The sequence below is a fragment of the Fistularia commersonii genome, chromosome 34, assembly GCF_037954325.1.
Source record: "Fistularia commersonii isolate RoL2024-O1a breed Wild chromosome 34, RoL_Fcom_v1.0, whole genome shotgun sequence".
NCBI lineage: Eukaryota > Metazoa > Chordata > Actinopteri > Syngnathiformes > Fistulariidae > Fistularia > Fistularia commersonii.
In genome coordinates, this window is record NC_141317.1 from 5,836,328 (window position 1) to 5,855,789 (window position 19,462).

General features: G+C 40.9%; 1 protein-coding gene across 1 annotated transcript in view; it reads right to left on the reverse strand.

Annotated features, from left to right (window-relative positions):
- Positions 1-19,462, reverse strand: part of LOC147214373 (chemokine-like protein TAFA-2) — a 75,191-nt gene that overhangs the window by 22,590 nt on the left and 33,139 nt on the right. Inside the window, exon 2 of the mRNA XM_086141907.1 lies at positions 17,627-17,727. Within this exon, the coding sequence (XP_085998033.1) occupies positions 17,627-17,726 (100 nt within the window). The 5' untranslated portion in view covers position 17,727. The remainder of the gene's footprint in view (positions 1-17,626; positions 17,728-19,462) is intronic.

Genomic DNA, 19,462 nt, shown 5'->3' on the forward strand with positions numbered 1-19,462 from the left:
AAACAATATCCCTGTTGTTCTGAGGATCTCCACATGAATGCAGGAGGTTACTAACACAAGTGACAGTGTGGTTTGGTGTCTTGTCTTGCCAGCATTCATAATCGTGACATTTTATTGCCAGGAGAACCTTGGTGAAATGAATTGATATTCCTCCCCAAGGTGAACTAAATTGTGCTATTGCCACTAACAGCACAGTGGAGTGAAGCTCAACATGCTAATTGGCACTGTTGTCTAATTGCAAACCTACAGCCGACTGCCCTTTGGAAGTTCCCAATGGAGGAAGTTTTCTATGAGCTGAGGAGAATTTCAACTTTCAAGGAAGACTGTAACGTTAATCCGTTGCTCCAAGAGAGAGGAGAGATTTTTGTTCATAAAATGATGATTAAATCCGATTGATCAATGATCAAATACCAGTCAATTTTAAACGTGACGGCTGCAGACTAAGCTTACAGTACTAGCAATTTCATTACTTTTTGATTAGCCCGAGAAACTCCTGTCATTACTATGTTAAAAAATATAACGCGTCATTATTGAAGATATTTTTAACTGCTCTTTCTTCAGAACTGGAAAATCTTTGCATTAAAATAATTTTACACATTGAATCATAGAGTAGTGTTCTGCTGATCTCGATCAGCCATGGCCTTGGAAGGCAGGAACTATCCTCACCAGATTATGAATAGGATGTCCAACAGGATTGTTTCTGTATTAAATATATAGTATTTATATCTAATAATAATAACAATGATAATAACCCCAATAATGATAATTATAAAGTATAATATTATGTCTTGCAAGTGCAATTGCCACTTGTTAATGTATGTTGTTGCCCAGAATCTGAGTTGTGAGAGCTGCACTGAAAAAATATTTCAGTGGTTTCTGTCTAAAAACGTCTACACTGTAACATATGCAGATTCTAATGAAAAATGACAACATTAATAAAGTAACTGAGCTGGATCCCTGCAGAACGCTTATTTAATATTCTGATGCGTGTTTACTTCATAGAAACAACAGAGGGGCTTTCCCGACAATCGGCAAGTTATCCTGAACGTATGCTAAAGTATTTATTTCTTGTTCAAAATCTTATCATCCTTAAACACCTTTGGCCAATAAAAATTGACAGGCAATCTGTTGAACGCTGTGATTTGTGCATTAAGCCAAATTCTTCTTAAACCCTCTTGCATCAGCGCTTTTGCTCCAATGGTATTCATCAGGACAGATCATTACATCCTTCCACTCATCTCCTCTTTTGCCTCTCTCTGTCTCTTTCCCCATCCCTCAAATGAAAGGGAAACCCTGGTGTGTCTGAGGCTGGGTGGCAGCAGAGCCAGAAGTGGAAAGATGAGAGGAGAGCGGCAGACCAGAGATGAAGGCAAAGAGTAGAAATGAGAAGAGAGGACGAGGAGAGAAAAGGCACAGCCTGCTCAGACTGTCAATGGTGTGAGAAAAGTGTTTGCATTGAGGGGATGATTAGTGTCTGTTACAACTCTGATGGAAGGAAACTAAGGAGCCATTTTTCTCTCCGCTAAAAGTTTCAAAAGCAGACTGACGAATGAAATAATTACCTAAACATATTTGTATTTGATTGAACCGGATTGTTTACTGTATTTATCGGAGATCATTTCTAATCGACGTTGCACTCGTTTTCTTGGCATTCACCCATTCACTTGCCACTTGCTTTGCATGTGGTCCATCTGTGGTCCCGATGTAAGACCGCCATGCCGCTTCCGCTTTGATCGCACATCAGGCTCTTTATTGTCCAGCCAACCTGGGTAAGCCAGGAATTGGCCACATAAAAAAAAAGACTTCAAATAAGGATAAAAGAGTGTTTATATAGAGATAAATTTTGAGTAAATGATTTAAATCCACAAAATATTACGCAATTATTTATACTGCTCAAAAAAAATGAAGGAAGTACTTCATCAACAGTATGTAACGGCAAGTCAATCACACTTTTGTGAAATCGAACTGTCCACTTAGGAAGCAACACTGATTCATTTTGACTAGTTTTAAGGACATTAAATCAAAGTTGGATCAGCTTGTTGTGTTTTTCCACTTTAATTTTGAGTGGGGCTCCAAATCCAGACCTCCATGGGTTGATACATTTGATTTCCATTCATAATTTTTGTGTGATTTTGTTGTCAGCCCATTCAATTATACAAATACCAAAGCCTTTAATGAGAATAGTTAATAAATTCAGATCTAGGATGTGTTTTTTTAATGTTTTCCTTTTTTTTGAGCAGTGTATATTCTCTCCCTCTCCCAGGTTGCTTGCTGCACATCAAAACGTCTTGCAACTCAATCTGTATAATTTCCTTAATACTCAATTCTCAACTCTCATGTATGACTGAAGGTATATCTCAATCTGTTTTTTGCTTTCTCATAAGTATACATCAGTATACATAGGTCTCATAGCTATACATAGGTATATACTGTATAATATATTGTCGATTCAGCATATCCTGTTCTGAGGGTAGCAGGATAAGTGGTACAGACAGTAGGCCCCTGTTGTGACTTGGACTTTTTGTCAAATTCAGCAAATATTTCCTCATGGCTCACTGATGTCCCCTCAAATCCAACTCCGGCTCTGTTAATGGAAGACAAACAAGCAACTGTAACAGTTGCTGAGCTATTGTTACTTGTGCGTTGTGACAACCATCTGCTTTTTCCCGTCCCGTGTCCTTCGCGGAACTGCACAGTTATAAGAAAGAAATTGAAACGCGACATCTAAAGAATCAGCAGCGCATAGCTTTGACCTTGCTAGTACAACAAGTAAATATCAGCAGAGATCATCAGATCGGTGTGAAACTCCATTTCAGAATGAAGTTCCACTCTGACTATCCCTCTCACAAAAGATTACGGTCTACAAGACGATGAACTGACACACAAACATGCGCACCAACACACAGACATTGTGGAACTCTCGCAACTCTTCTTGAAATGTCTATTTGCTACCTTCTGTTGCGCTATTGCTGCAGACTGTAAACAGTTCCTTGTTTATTTGCACTTAAAAGACATTTTAACTCATGTGTTGACCATCCACTGGTTAACTTTACTTAAAAGTACTGTAGTTTCATGTTTAATGTGTGCAGTTGCAAGTTTGTATTTTCTTCCAGTGCGTTGGTTTTCTCCGGTTGCTTGCCCAGTCCAAAAAATGCAGTGGATTAATTGAATGAGAATGGGAGTGTGAATGTTTGGAGGTCTTAACACGGCCCTGTGAGCAAATGGCAACCTGCCTGGGAGGGTACCTCAACCCCTACCCAATGAAAACTTTATTTCCCGCCCAAACGTGACCATAAATGTCGGATAATTATGATAGGGAGTTAATGAATGAATGAATTACATGCCATTTTGTTTCGTCTTCTCGGTTGTTTTACAGTACGCAGTGGTGTCAAACAGCTTAGAATAAAAGCCTACCTTTCATTGCATGGTATGTGAAAGATGATGCTATAAATTTACCTGAGCATGATGTGAAAACACAGGTCAGTGGTGGGCGTGCGAGAATCCTCACTATGCTACTGAACTTTCGTGGCTGCGGTTCACATGATCATTTGAGACGACTATAATTATCGGCAAACTGGCAATGGCCCGAATCTCTGATGTTATAAAAGTTAGAAATCTGTCCATTGTCCTCCTTCATTCAGAGCTGCTTCCAGGACCAGTGGATCAGCTGCTGACCGTAAAGAGTGCTTTGCTCGCCACTGTGCTGGCTCACATTTAATTGATTTCCCACTGCTAGACTTTGCACAAGTTGTCACTATGGAAACCAGTCAAACCAAAAGGGGTGCTAAAAATACTGAAAGAAGGTCCAGGTACAAAAAGCATTCATGCAAAGGAAAGCTGAGTTATTGATGCTCATATCGTTTCAACATACAGCCCATCGAGGCTCCACTGAGCTTGACCAGAGGTGTAATTAGTGAAAAGTTTTTCTTTTTTAAAGGATGGGAGATGTGTTGTGTTGCAGTGTAAACAACATTATTTATTTGCTTCAGGCAGCTTGTATAATTCACGTCTGACCCACCAGGGATAATATCAAAAAGACTCAGTTGCAGAGTTTCAGTTTGAGAGGAAAAAAAAAAATCAATACAAAAGGGAGGTATTTATTTGACTGTTTCTTCCATTTCCCTAACAACAGCATTTTTATTATTTTCTAAGTGAAGTGCAATCTTAAGGCAATTCTTCAGACACCCAAAGGAAGGCTGGGGGCTCCAGTGGCAGTGAATGTGTGCAATTGCATATTCATCCTTCACTGCTTCCCTCTTTTCCAGTTTTTATCTACAAACTCAAAGCTGGCCAATGTTGTGAGTTCCTGCGTCATGGTCAGCTGACAAATAATAGCAGGTTCGTTTACCCGGCGCAAAACCTCATTTTTTTTTCCCCTAGGCAGATGTTGACAAAAGAACATAATTTGTATTCAAAAAACAAAAAAAGAAAAAATGCACATGATTTAATTTCCATAATAAGTGAAAGTCTACTTTTGTCCTAGTGAACAAGTTCACCCTGCCTTTCACACACCATTAACTTCCCTTTGCGTGAGATCCAAATACACAATTTACCTTTCTTTGTTATTTGTTTCGATGACAGTTTAGACTTTATTACATTCCTTCACGGATGGCATGGTGTCGCAGTGGTTAATGCCTCCACCTCACAGCACGTGTGGTGTCCAAAAACATGCAAGAGGTTAACTGGAATTAATTGGAAAAATTGGGCAGATGTGTGAGTGAGAGAGCGAATGGTTGTTTGTCACTATGTAGTATGTGACCCTACAATCGACCTTGTAGCCTGTACCCCGCCTCTTGTCCAATGACAGCTGGGTGAGGCTCCAACAACCCCGTGACCCCAAGTGCAAGATAACGGATGGATGGATGGACATTCATTCATTCATGCATTCATTATTTGTACTGCTAATCATGCACAGGCCATCGCATACGATTGCATGCAGGAGGAAAGCTGGAGAACCTGGGCAGACAAGGGGAAAACATGCAAACTCCACCTTCTCCGAATCGAACCGATGGAGCTTCTTGCTGTGAGGCGGTAGCGCTAACCGCTGCCCAGCCAAGGCACTGCAAAATTTTAATGACTTTCCTTAATGTCACTGGCAATGTCAGCTCTCATCCTGTACGTGTCCTTTTCCAAAAACAGCAAAGGACTGAGATGATATGCACACGCACACACACACACACACGCGCACACACACACACACACACACATACCCTTTGACAAAAAAAATCAAAAGTCCAAGCAGAGGCCCACTTACTTCCGGTTTACTTTCGCTTACAGATGAAAAATAGAATTTCTATTAATCTCAACCGAAATAAGCATAAATCACTCAGTGAGGGATTGAGTGATTTGTGCTTTAATGCAGCCCACAGAGTATTTACAGTGGTGTTCGGCTAGGATTAGTTGTGTGTGAGAGGATTAGTGAAGCTGCATTACTGCTGTTTTATTTAACTCACAACAGCAAAAGACTAAAAATAAAAGCTTCTTAACCACATTTAGGCAACATGAGAGACAAACAGTTAAGCAAACATGATGTTTGGGTCTCTTTTAAAGATCTGTGTTTGGCAGGGATGTGCACAGATATGCATACACACCCTTCCACAAACACTCAACTTTCTGTTTTTAATCTATAATCTAGTAATCTGCTGAAAGTTGCCCCATGCAGCATATGTTCCACATGGATATAGTGTGTCAAATTAGTCAAGGCGAGAGGAAGAGTGCAGCATATGCAGATCCTAGATCCAGGATCAACAAAGTGGGGAAACTCACATAGAGAGATTAATGCAAAAAGACTGGAAGCGAGTGCAGGACAGTGAAGGGAGAGTGAGAAAGGGAGATCTGCAGAGGCAGCATATTACCTCTCTCTCCCTCTTTCCCCCTCTGTCCATCTCTCTTTCCTTGCATCAGCATTGATCACAGTACATCAGTGAAGTAAAGAGCACGCCATCCATCAGCGCATGCCTCTGCAGCTGCTGCTAAGAATACTAAGGCTGTTCTTCATTGTGAGCCCGCGCACACAAAAAGGCATAGTTATATGCAGCCTGTTTACTGAATCAGCATGAAAATGACCAAACACGAGTGAATATTAATCGGTCGGGTTTTGGCTCTACTTCGGGATACTTCATAATACACATTATATATTTACTTAATCAATAACGGGGAGGAACAGTCGATCAGCGCCATCTTTAGCCCGAGTCATGGTTTCTCATTTGTTTACCTCCTCAGGATTTCCATGCTTGCACTTCCACTAAGTGCCACCGAACCGGATTAACCTTTATCTATCTATCCGTTTTCTAACATGGTCGATTTGCTACTTTCACACAATTTCTAATAGCAACACTTCCGTAAAATCCCACTCTCATGGATGATTCTGTGTTGCTTCATACTCGTATTTCGTGCTTGCGCATGTGAAGAACGTCTATAGGACAGGTACGTTCCATTCATTATTCATACAGCTTCAAGCAAACTGGCTCTATTAGGGAAACGCTGGAACAACGTGATACTGTGAAATCGGTCAAAACAACCCCTGGGAATTGCAGACTTGTAATTACGGCATTTGAAGGTAAACAACGCTGCTGTTGGTGATTTCAGTATGCCCTTGTGCTAACACGTGTTCAAATGTACAGTAAGTTTGGATGGCATTGCATCTTTTCAAAGTTCATCTGCAATATCTAAATCACTCCAACAGTTAGTTTTCCTTCCAGGCGTCTGGCGATTTGCTGGATCTCAGGGGCGGGACAGAAGAATGTTTGGATGTGCTCCGAGTCGTGCTTATTCGCATATTATACATAAAAACATCCAAGGAGTCATGTTTTTCCAGTGTTAATTTCAACCCTTCCAGTTCACACACAATTATTACCTTATTGAGACGTATCCGCCTTGACAGGACTCCTGGGAGGATTTGTCTGGACTCAGTCACAGGTACTATTCTGATGACTTTGCGAACAGTAAAGTGTCCAACTGGCAAGGATTTATTTTTCGTTTGCTCGCGTTATACTTTTTCATTCCTACATTATCTACACCGCTTATCCTGCGCTCAGAGTTGCAGGGGTGCAGGAGCCAATCCCAGCTGTCACTGGGTGAGAGGCGGGGTTCGCCCTGGACTAGTTTTCAGTCGATCACAAGGTTACAAATAGAGACGTACAACCATTCAGTCATTCATTCACATGTCTGTGGAATTTAAGGTCTCCACTTGACCTACCAAATGGTTTGGACTGTGGGAGAAAACTGGAGGAAACATATGCAGACATGGGGAGAACATGGAGATCTAACACAGAAAGGCCCTTGGTTGGAATCAAACCAGGTACTATTTTGCTGTGAGGTGAAAGTGCTAATCACCGTGTCACTGTGCACATTTATAAATTAAAAATGAAGCGTTTGAAACACACGCACAGTGGTGCAAGCTTCTGATTAGTAATTGAACAAGGGGAGTTTGCAACTTCTCAGGGCTTTGTAATTGTACTCTTTTGGTGAACTCATTATTGCTATAGTAAAAATAGAAAAAAAAAATAATGGCCACATATTAAACAAATTCACATTGAAACTCCCTTTTTCCACTTTACAAGTTGCACTAATGAGCTTTTTTCATTTGGACCCTTTGGGAGTTCAGCATGATTGGTAAAAAACAAACAAAATACCAGTGCAGTGGAAGTCAGTTTAAAGTCAGGACGTTATTGTCGAGTTTTCTGTCAGAGGGAATGAGATGAGGAAATAGTGTTTAGAAATCGCAACAAAGATATTATTATTATTGCTTCTTGAACAATAGGCGGAGAGTAAGGCAGTGAAGAGCAGAAGTGGTGCAATGGAGATATAAAAATGAAAAAGCAGTCGGGGAAAACTTAAGGGCTGAAGAAGAAGAAATCAAAACTGAATGTAAAGCAGGGGAAATGTTTTAAATGATGGATGGATTAATAAAGAGTATCGAGTTAAACAAATAAAAAAAAAATACCCGTCTTGGACAACGCTGAGATGAAGACACGGAAAACATAAAGAGAATGATCGTGGAGAGACAGAGGCTAAACAATTGAAATGCAAACTACACGGATGAGAGAAAGAGACAGGTGCACAAAATGAGGGCAGGTAGAGAGCTGATAGGATGAGAGACAGGACGACTGAAGCAGGGCTGATGAAGACTGATTAACTGACAACACACAGATGTTCAGAAAAAGGAGTGGGCGCAGGGCGAGTCAGAATGTGACACACACCGTCTATTGACTGGAGCAGGAAATCACGAGACCGTTATCAGACAGAAACGGCAAGGTTATGTACCACGGCAATGGAGGAAAAACGCAGGGACCACTTACCAAAATGTAACAGAATCAAGACCGATCGCACCCAGGAAAACAGCACGAGTTCCTTTTACACATTTCCCGCAAACAGGAAATCATGTTTGTCTCACCTGGATGGCCCGTGTGTGTTAAAGCCAACAGTTCTCAAAGCGCCGGATTGAACGTTAAATGGTTCTTTTGGCTTATCGATTCTGACAGGGGTCTTTTTATGTTGAAGTTTGCACAGATTGCCCTAAATTGCACAGACACGTGAATGACAGTGTGGATGGTTGTATGTCTCTAGACCAGGCCCCGTGATAATTCCAGGGTGAACCCCGCCTCTCACCTAACGACAGCTGGGATAGACTCCAGCTTCCCCGCTGAGTGCAGGATAAGCAGTATGGATAATGGATGAATGAATGAATGGCTCTTTCGAGAGCCAGGTCTTCAGTGCAATAACTTTACAACCCACTCCATGAGTCGTACACCGTCCTGTTTTTCTTCAGTGGGTTCACACTGAGGCTGTGAATACATGTAACTGCATTATGGAGATTAACTTACATGAGAGGGCAGTGAAAGCACTGAATATTTTTACCAAAGAAACCCTTAATTGTAAGAACTTGTGCTAATGTTTTTTTTTTTTTTACAAATAGGAGGGTCTTTTTTTCGTTCACAATAGGGCAGTGCAGTTTTTACCGGTGATGAGGGAGCACTTTGATGAACCCAACCTTGTTAATCTTGTCTGGTAGGATTTCAGCTGTGGCACCTATGGGGGCAACTTTCTGAGGAAACAAGGAAACGGTCTCTCCCAAGCACTTCAGAATTGATTCCCTCTAATGCTGTAATTTACGTCCATTCAGAAACATAAGAATAAGATTACCTATCTGAATTTCACATCCAGGGCAGAAGTCTCGGATAGGCCTTGTCATTATAGAGAGCCTTTCTAAAATAAAATAGATTTTGGGGATAATGTTATACTAAAATGGCTTATGGTGGCTGTTATAGAAAAAAGGACAATGCCCTCTTGCAGAGTGAACATCTAGCCTATATCCCCCTTCAATCCGATTCCAATATTTCAAGAGATTAGTTTTTAGAAAGGCCAGAATTCTATCGTAGGTTTGTGGATAAAATGCCCCTCTGTCAGGACATTATCATTTGGAAGGGATTTGGTTTCCTTCCCTTAAATTTGTTGATAAAGCATCTTGGCCTGGAAATATTTTGGGAATCTAAATGGCAGCGAGGTGAACGATACCACAGAATGACTGCACTTCTGCAAATATGAACATCTAAGCAGGGTATAGAGTGTGTGTATATAATTTTTTCTTTTTTAACATTTTTTAATGATAAATCATGCAATCATCAATCACTAAGATACACTTTTGATGCCAAAAAAGGAATAATCATATATTCATTGGGCAGCATGACGACTGAAGCAGTGGTTCGTACTTCTGCATCGCCGCAAAAAGGTCCCTGGTTGGATTCCAAAAGTCTGCGTGACATCTCCTCTTGGCTTTCCATTTCCTCACACAGTCCAAAAACACATAATTGGTAAATTGATGACACCAACTGAAAATGAAACTGAATGGTTGTATGTTTATATGAGTGGCCCTGTGATGGACTGGCATCCAGTCCAGGGGCCAAAACAGCTAAGATAGACTCATGACCCTCCGCAACCCTAAGTGTGGGATAAGTGATATAATGAATGTATGTATATAAATTCATTCAGTTATTTTCTTTTTTATATATTTTCCTTTATCATGTGACAATAAATCTGGCTACAAATTAATTTACCTCTGGGTTAATATTATCCATCTATCTTCCTAATGATCCCTTAAAAACTTGCATCATTTTATCAACATATGATGGCTATGGAAAGTGTGGAGGCAATTCCCTGCAGTCTAGGCCCCCCGTATATATTGTTTAACAAGCCCGCACCCGCCTCCCACGGTGCCATCTCAGACTCGCTGGGGGAACCAGAAGTTTTCTTGCCGTTAAATTATCCTTGCCCCTACTTTGGAACACATCAAGGGATATGAGTCTCTGTAAACGTATAAAGGATGTGATTTGGTCGTGTAAAGTGCTCTCAGAGAATTTCTGCCATGAGTAGGTGCAAATTAGATAGAACCGATTAAAATGGAAAAGGTGAGTTTCTCTAGTGCTCCTTGAATTAATAAAGCAAATAACACATTAAATGTTATTTAATTAAAATAAAAAATATTCATGCCACCTTAGGATATAATATATACCACAGAAGGAATGTTCAAACTGTGCACCGCTCACAAGTCAAAATGAAACGGCAAAATGACGGATAAACTTTTTAAAGAGGCAATGCGGGATTTGGCTGCAGAAGAGTGGAGAAACAAGGAGGAGGAGAAAAAAAAAAGAATGGTTGCATAAAAAAATGGGTTTGCTGTACAGCTTCTTCTCCAGAAGAAATTCATGCTGTGCTACCTGATTGAAATTTCCTGGTTTAATAGCTGTGAAATAAAGCAAAAGTCGGAGTGAGGAGGAGACAGGGACAAAACGAAACAAAGAGCAGGCGTGGGGAATGTTGGGAGACTGAAGAATTCAAAGTACGGGAGATTTGAGTATCTAATGGGAAGCAACTGACATGACGGACTGCAAAAACTCCCTTCAAGGCTAACCGGTGTTTTGAGTTTTTTTTTTTTTTTTGTCTAGCTGTTTTAACAAATTCTGAATCTACACAGCTGTTGTAAGCCTCTTAGTTCCACATAGCAGGTTGACCAAAGGTAAAGTCAATAGATGTTCCACTTTAGCAGCCGACCTCCCCAGGTCTATGCTGGGTTGGCTGGAGAGCAAACAGGTAACGATTAGCACTAATTAATGCAATTACAGAGCCTCAATGAGGTACTCGCTCCCTGTAGCCAGAGGAAACACTCCTTTTCACAACAGGTTGTTTGGAAAAGATAACCATGCAGAAAAAGGCTTGGTTGTCTCTCAAATATCCAAGTGGAAATGTATGCTCTTGTGAATTACCTCATACATCTCATGGTTATTCTTTACAATATTCCATAAGTGACCCTGACCTGAAGGGCACCATTTTTGCAAAATCACATGCTTCTAGTCACTGCAACGGAGACAAACAGTTGTGAAATGTAACACACACATTGACTAATGTGCCATAAAACTATACACAAGACCAATCGCGGTCCTGTCTCATTTGCTCTGGATTTTTTCTGTCTGGGTATTATGGACTTTTTCCAAAGTCAATTGCTTCAGACATGTTTCTCTGAGATGTTTTTTTCCCCCCCAATGGTTTTGTTTGTGTGTGTCTAGTGTGTTCGACTGCGAAGTCTGTGTCCTGTTTCATTCAGGTAGCCCTGGTCCCCTTGTTCACCGGATTGTTTTACTTCCTGTTTTTTTGTTGTCTTCACCTGTCAGATAATTAGTCCTCATCAACTCCGCCTGTCCCCAACGTGTCTGCCCCACTCAGCTCCCTATCTGTCCTCATTTGCACCTGCTTTGTGTTGTATAATTAGCTGAATTTGGATCTAGCTGCGTGCTCGGGGTCCACCGATCGTTTGTTGCGTGTTCTCTGTCTGGTTGTTCGGTCCCTGCGAATTGACTATGTAGTCTGCCGCTACGCTGTTTGAGGGTTTTTTACTGAAAAAGTAAATGAATTCCTTGCATCCAGGCTGCATAATTCATTTCTACATATATAGTACACATAAAGAAAAAAACATTTTCATGTCAAGTAAAAAATGTATGGAATCTTGTGTCCTCTCTGACAATGGAAAAGAAAACAAAACTTTGACTTCCCGATAACACTCACAAAACATCCCCGTAACAGATCACACTAGCATGCAAATGCTAACTTGTAAACACACTTGACTGAGTTATTTAACATGTAAACATAACCTGAATATGAAATGCGGCATATTCTTCAGTATACTCAACAGTATATTCATCATGAGAATCTCTTCTAATAATAGGGTAAACAGGCACACATTGTGCGTTTAAAGGAGACACAGAGGGACCACGTTAAAGGTAGAATAAACTGTGTTTAGGGGTTAGGCCACTACAAGACACATTTGATACAGTACATTAGATTTGCACAGCAGGCCGGTTCTTTGTTACCTTAGGCTGCACAGATAACTCTTAGGTTGTTCAGCTCTGGGCAATAAATCATAGAGACTGTCAGCACCGGGCATCGCCTTTCCTTCACAGATATTAATTTTCAGCACTTAGAAAATGATATCTATTCGCACCCCTCTGGTCGAAAAAAAAATCATTTTGACAACATGGTGGTCTCCCTGTCTAACATTTCTAATATAAAGTCGTGCCTGACAGACGTAACAAAAGCGTAGATCGTATCCTTTCACACCCCGGGAATACAAAATGGAATCATGTCTGAATGAAGAGACACGGACACTTACCAATTAATAGGCCACAAAAGAATGGAGTACAAGTAGCCAGTTCTGGCAACCAAAATTCATCATGGTTAAAAAACAGGGCCTGCATTACCAAGGACAAACTGATTGACAAAGGTGAGTATATGCAAATCTGAGTCCTCAGAATTTGTCAGCAACACCAATTAAATTGAAGTGTGGGAGGGAAAAAAAGAGCCAGGGCTGTGTAACACCCGTAATGATAAAGAGGTGAACAAATTGCCATTGCATTCACTGCATCTCAGCTGTTATAAGATAACAGGGCAAAGACTGGGACGTCTTCAGACGCACCAACGCTTAGGATGGTATTTAAAAATCCCTTAAGAACTGACATGGTCACATTATCCGTACCATTATTTCCTATATCCTGTTTTGCATTTTGTGATGATTATTCCTGTTAAATTTGTCTGTGCCACATATATTAAATGCATAGGGACAGAGAGCTAGTCCTGTCTGATAGTATGATTGTCATACTCCCATGTGCAGATGTTTGTACCCCATGTTTTGTAGTATGCTATTACTGTTTTATTATTTACAATTTCTTTAAGATGCCCCATTTTACATCAGCCCTCACCCACACTCTCTATATGACCCGTTAATGAGAGCGTGAATGGCTGTTTTTCTCCATCGGTGGCCCCGGGATTGCAAGGGTGATGACCCACCAAGGTGAGCCCTGGTTCTTGTCCAAGGGCAGCTGGAATGGATGAAGGCATGTTCTATTGTAACATGGATAGTAAATGAACATTGTGGATACACGGGTTAATTCCTGTTGGTATTGTACTTAATATGGCAAATCCTTTAATAAGGATCGCAAAAGAAGTTGAAATGGATCATTGCTGTAGGGCACAGTTTGAGCAACGACTAGTTTTCCCCTTTCAGAATACCTCTTTGTGGCGGGGGTTGAGGTTTCTTTTTCAGTAGTTGTAACTGAAAAGTAATAATCAAGCAGGAATACCATTATTTTTCAGACTTATTCTGTTATTCTACTTATTCTACCTTCTGTACACTAAAACTGGTCATTGGACATGACTGATACTGTACACTGGTTTACATGTTGGTCTTGGATATAAAAGGTTAGAGGTTTAAGGAGATTTTTATTATTGTTAACCACAAGAAAAGAAAACCTGTTTGGTTTTCAGTTCAAGAAAGAGAAGCAACTGGAGCTCTGCACAGGGACCAAACCCTGAACATGCAGACATGTAACCCTGAACATAACCTTTTATAAGAAACATCACAGTTTCTCAGGTCTCTCATCTGAAATAAAGAATACGACACACAGGGTTATTTCCTTACTCAGACACTCTCTATCAGATACTGTCGGCATCTTTTGAAAATCAGAAAGATTCTGCACATCTCTAATAAGCTCATAATTGTTTCTAAAGCATATTATTTCAGTACCACGCTTCAATACTTCAATATTTGGAGTCGAACCACTTTTCATCGATAAATGTGAATTGGCATGAAATACCATACTATAACTTCTGTCAGCATGGAATTCTTCCATTTTAAGTTTTCAGACTAAATTTTTCACGAGCCATATGTTTTCTGCTGTGTTGCGGACCGGGCATGCGGTGCAGCTTATGGTCAGGCAGCTTCTAAAGAGAGCAGACAACCTGTCTCCACTCATCAAATTAGAGCCTCTTTGAATTTGCATTCACGTGTGTTTGTGTGCACGCGGTTGTGTGTCTCTCCATGTGCATTATTGTAAACCTGTTTGCATGCTTAACTGAATGCATGGCCCTGAGTGTGTTTTAGCACATGCATTTCAGCTTTCCTATATATCTTTGTACTTACATCTCTATTTCTCCTTCTTGGCAGACAGAACGCCTTTCAGAGTAAGTTAAGTTCTCAGTAAGCTCTAATCAGCGGCGATGTATGGAGACTGCATCCCATAGACTGGGAATCAATGGCTCGACAGTGTGTGGTGAAGTGATCAGCATAATCACTGTTCCACTTTGGCTCCAAATCCAAGCCAAGCTGTTTTTTTTTTTTTTCGAGGCTCTAGGCAAAGCCATGGGGAAAATCAAACAAGAAGACCTACGCTTTGTCTAGAGGTGTGTTTAGTGGCGGAGATCTGCTGTTAGATCACTGTAATCTGGATGTAAATTATTGTCCCTCTTTAATGGCGTGTATAATGAGGCGTATAAACAACAGAGGAAGAAGACGGGTCAGTGGATGGTTCAACAGATGGGAAACGGTGGCAAAAGAGAAGCATTTTTTTGTTCTCTCTCTGTCTTCTCTGAGTGACTAAAAGCTGGACAGCAGCATCCCTGACCCCTGAATCCACACACCACACCCTTTTGTGAGACTTCTTTGCCACTTAAAAGTCCCCTTGATTTTCCTCCTGAGCTCCCCTCAACCCTCAGTCACTGTCATGTCTAATGAACTGAACGACTCAGGCCAAAAGTGTTTTTGCGTGTTTAGTGTGTGTCAGCATGTGTGAGCGGAGGAATAGATGTGCATCATGTGAGATCATCAGGACTGGATGACCTAAAAAATCAATGATTATCTGATTGCACTTCTGGGATGCAAGTGGGTAACGCATAGCATTGCTTTATTGACGACAACTCTCTGCGCCACCAGTCACACACCTTGACCAAGTTAGAATACAATGTTCTTTTATTGGCTCTACACTGTACATCACCTCAGTGGAATAGTTTCAAATGATCAGGGATACAAACAAACAACAGTTTGATTTACTTACTATTCTCTCTCAGCGTATTTCCATAGCTAAAGTGCTCCTCTTTTGTACCACAAGTGTTTTCATCCTCTCTTTATGCATGTCTGAGAGAGGAGAAGATAATGTCTGCCAGTAGGTAGCAGAAGCAAACAAACTCACACACACGCACACACGCACACACACACACACACACACACACACACACACACACACACACAGAAGCCGTAATTTTGCATACCGTCATTGCATTAGGTGCCAACACAAATGCGCACGTAGAAAACTGCAGTCAAGTACTGATAACATAATGTTGAAGTCTTTTTAAAAAGCATCTCAGGTAGTTGGACTCAAAACTTTCCCTTTCTGGCATCTGTTAATACAACGTCTGTGTTAAGCTAGAATTGAGACTCAAAAAACAATGACTGCAGAACGCGTAACTTTGCAGTCAGAACAGTTTATGAGTAAATCCAGTGACAAACAGATACCCACTTGAGATGAAGGGCAGCCGAGGCTGGCCTCATCCTGGCATGACCGCCAAAGGCAGAGCTTAACATCTCACCATCTACCACATGCAAGCAAATCAAACACAAGCTCCAATTATGATCACCAATTATGATAACTTTCTGGATTTATCCCAAGGTGGTTTTGCCATCCCAACTTATTACCTATTTTGGGCAAGAGTTACTCCCTCATGTTAGTGTTTTGGTTGCCTGGTCCTTTTTGTCTGGAGAAGTCATTTTCAAATACAGTTTTCTAGCTCAGTGATAGCGTCTGAACCGGAAAACATGATGTTTCTTGAAAGTGTTTATGTTGTACCTCGTACTACACATCTGTCAGCACAGCCTTGAAATATTATTCTCTTAACTGACTGTTATGCAAGCAAGAATAAAGAGCCAGGGTAGATTTCTTAGCTGATTTAATATGTTAGGGGAAAAAGTATTAAAATATTTCATCCCACAATTTACATACATCAGCATTATTGCTGTTCTGTGAAAACATCCAATTGCCAGCGGATGAATATGGAGTTTACCCTTCAATTGAATTTTGATCTGCTCAAAACATGGAACTATGTTCAATATTGGCAGATATAAGGACGTCCCTTGGTTACAGAGTACATTGAAGGCACAGATAAACATATGGAAGGGCTTAATCATCACAATATCCATGAATCGCGTTCCCTAAGCATAAGATACAGGGCTTGTTGTAGTGTAATTTACATCATTTTATCATATTTTTGAGACATTTTTAACAACCTTGCTATAATCATCCCTAATACCACAACATGAAAATATCCTGGCAGACTGATTAATAAATGACCAGCACAAATTCAAAGATATTAAGCAAAAAAAATGTTTTTTTTGTCTCAAACTCCTTTTATTTTTTCTATATTCAAATGAGAGCAACTTAAAAACCAAATATAGATGGCATCCTTTATCTCCATGTTTAGTTCATATGTATTTGTATTTAAGATAGCTCAGATTGACAGTGGATGCTATTTTGATATTAAGATGCAACGTACTGTATTTGGATCTCATGGCACACATTTATCTGCATCCTATCCTATATTAATGCTAATCTATTAATGTCAATGGTATTTTCCTCCACCCTATTGCCTCAGGCACATTATAATTATTGACTCAAATGTAGTGGGGAAAAGCATCCCTTTACATGAAAGAATTTCCTCCCAGAGGCGGATAATTTTCAAGCTTGACACCCATCCGATCATCGAAATCAAGAGAGGCGGAGATACCCGGCCCGAACCTGACGAACGAACTGGAAAGCAGTGAAAGGCCTCGGGCTCAATCACGATAGTGACCCAGCCCTCCGCCTCACATGGGAGAAGAAGTACCATCCGAGCAGGGATTTCTAAGCGTCATGCTTCACTGTTTGCGGTCTGTCTTGTAACCCACAGCCATTTCTGGGGGTTGTCCCAACCTGATGGGAGAATGTGAAAGCCCCTGAACTGAAAAGACCTCCTTTGTTGGTCATATAGTCATATCCCCCTTCCCTTTATTGAATAACTTTTTGTATGTGCTTCCTGCCAACCAGCCTCACTGGTCTTCTATTTCATTGTGGATCTGACCTCTAGCTTCCCTCCGGTATAGCACAGGGTCTATTCATCCAATTTTACAGCATGTGGAAAGAAATTGGCTGTAGTGGCTGCTGTAATGATAATCTGGGATAGATTCATTGCAATGCACAAAGGACAATATGTTGTACAAACACGCACACGTGCAGGAGTGTACACACACATACACACGCACTCACGTATCTACCTGTGTGGCTCCGATGCGCATGTGTGAGGGAAGCCAGGCAGAGAGAAAGCAGTAGACTCCACACACCTACTCCACAGATACAAGGTCCCCGCTCCCGCATTCTGCCAGGGAGAAACAAAAGCACAAACACTCCATTAGAGAATACATACGCACATTCAGAATGTCATTTAACATGGAAATGGATTAAATGTGGAAACAAGCCATTCTGCCTTTTTGCTATTGTAAGAGCACGGTATGCATAAATCATTAACAGCATAACTGAAAGACACGACGGCACAAAACGCACAGACTTTGTAACACCTTTTAGTACCTTGCCATGTTCCTGGAGGAGAAAAAAAAAGACCCACTCATGGGAGGAATTCATTTGTGCAAAATGATTCAGCAGAAGAGTGAGGCTGAGAGGAGGGAGATACAGGTGGGGATGATAGGAAAACTTGGGGAAACTTACTTTTTGTTTTGTATGTCAACAACCAACGGAGGTACAATGTCAGAAACAGATAAGAAACGAGCCAAAAAAAATAATTATATATGTAAGAACTATGACATGTGGCTCTGAGGGAGCCAACAAAGCTAGCTATATTTAGTAAATATGACAACGCCCCACTCCTTCTTGCATGAAGTAGGTTTTCCTTTAATACTAACTTTAACTACTTCTCCGTGCACACTCTTTTTTGCAACCCAATTCCCGAACACTAAAAGCTGCTCTCTGTTTTATCTGTTAATTTGAGGGCTGTAACTTGAAAGAACATGCTGCTACCAGGGTTGTTATTAATATTGTATAAATGAGTGCTTGTAAGTTACTGACTAAACAAGTATATTTAATTTCAATTTGCTCATTTACTACTTTAATGGCACTTCACTAAAGTCGTTTGGCAGGTGTTGTAAAGGAAAGGATAAAAGTTTCTCGTGAACTTTTAACAGCTATAAGATGACTAACATCAAACCAGATTTCCCAGGCCATCGTGGGAAATTGTTTAGATACCTCTGTGCAGACACGATTATACACGATGCTGGGCTGGTTTTTATGCTGATGTGTTTTATTTCTGTACATATTTTTTCGGCATACATTTCTTCATGTACGCGAGCGCTGCTGTCATGAGGAAGTCGGTGTTAGTGTGTGTTAAGCCTTGGCTTGAGTTGTGAGCCGGGAGTGTGAGTCATCTGGCCGTGCAGCCAGGCATTTCTCGAGCCGAGTGAAGCTCCAAAGCCAGACAGGCTGAGCCAAGGCTTTTTCTGATTACAGGGCATCACACACACATACACACACACACACAGGGAATCATACACATGTAGAATTTTTTGTCGCATTTGGTCTCCTCCCTCATTCATCTCCCCTACAGTTGTTTTGCTGTATCCAATTGTCTCAGCCTCCTCTTACCCCTTCCTCCTGTCCTCACCTATGCTCCACTAGGTGTACATAATTAGGGAAACAAAGCAGAGACCCTGGCTGCTTCCTCTCCAGCTAATTTAGACACACAGCGGTGTTTGTGATGATGCACTGCCACTTCATTATGGCCGGTTGTTGGGTCCGTCTGCAGCACAATGAGTGGGTGTGTGACGTAGAAATGGATTTACAGAGTAGGAAAAGAGGGGGGAGAACAAGACAAATGAGCGGCAGGGAAGGTGTGCTTGAATTTTCATGAACAAGGAGCTGCAAATCAGTGGCATCTGAACAGTGAGATGCTCCAAGCCAAAAGTTAGCGGTCCGTGTAGACTATTGTACAAAGACAGTCACACACAAAAAGTCGTGAATCAGGTGTTTGATCCATTGACAAAGCAACAGCTGTCAGTGAAAAGGTCGGAGGTGGTGAATATTTAAAAGAAACCAGTAATGTG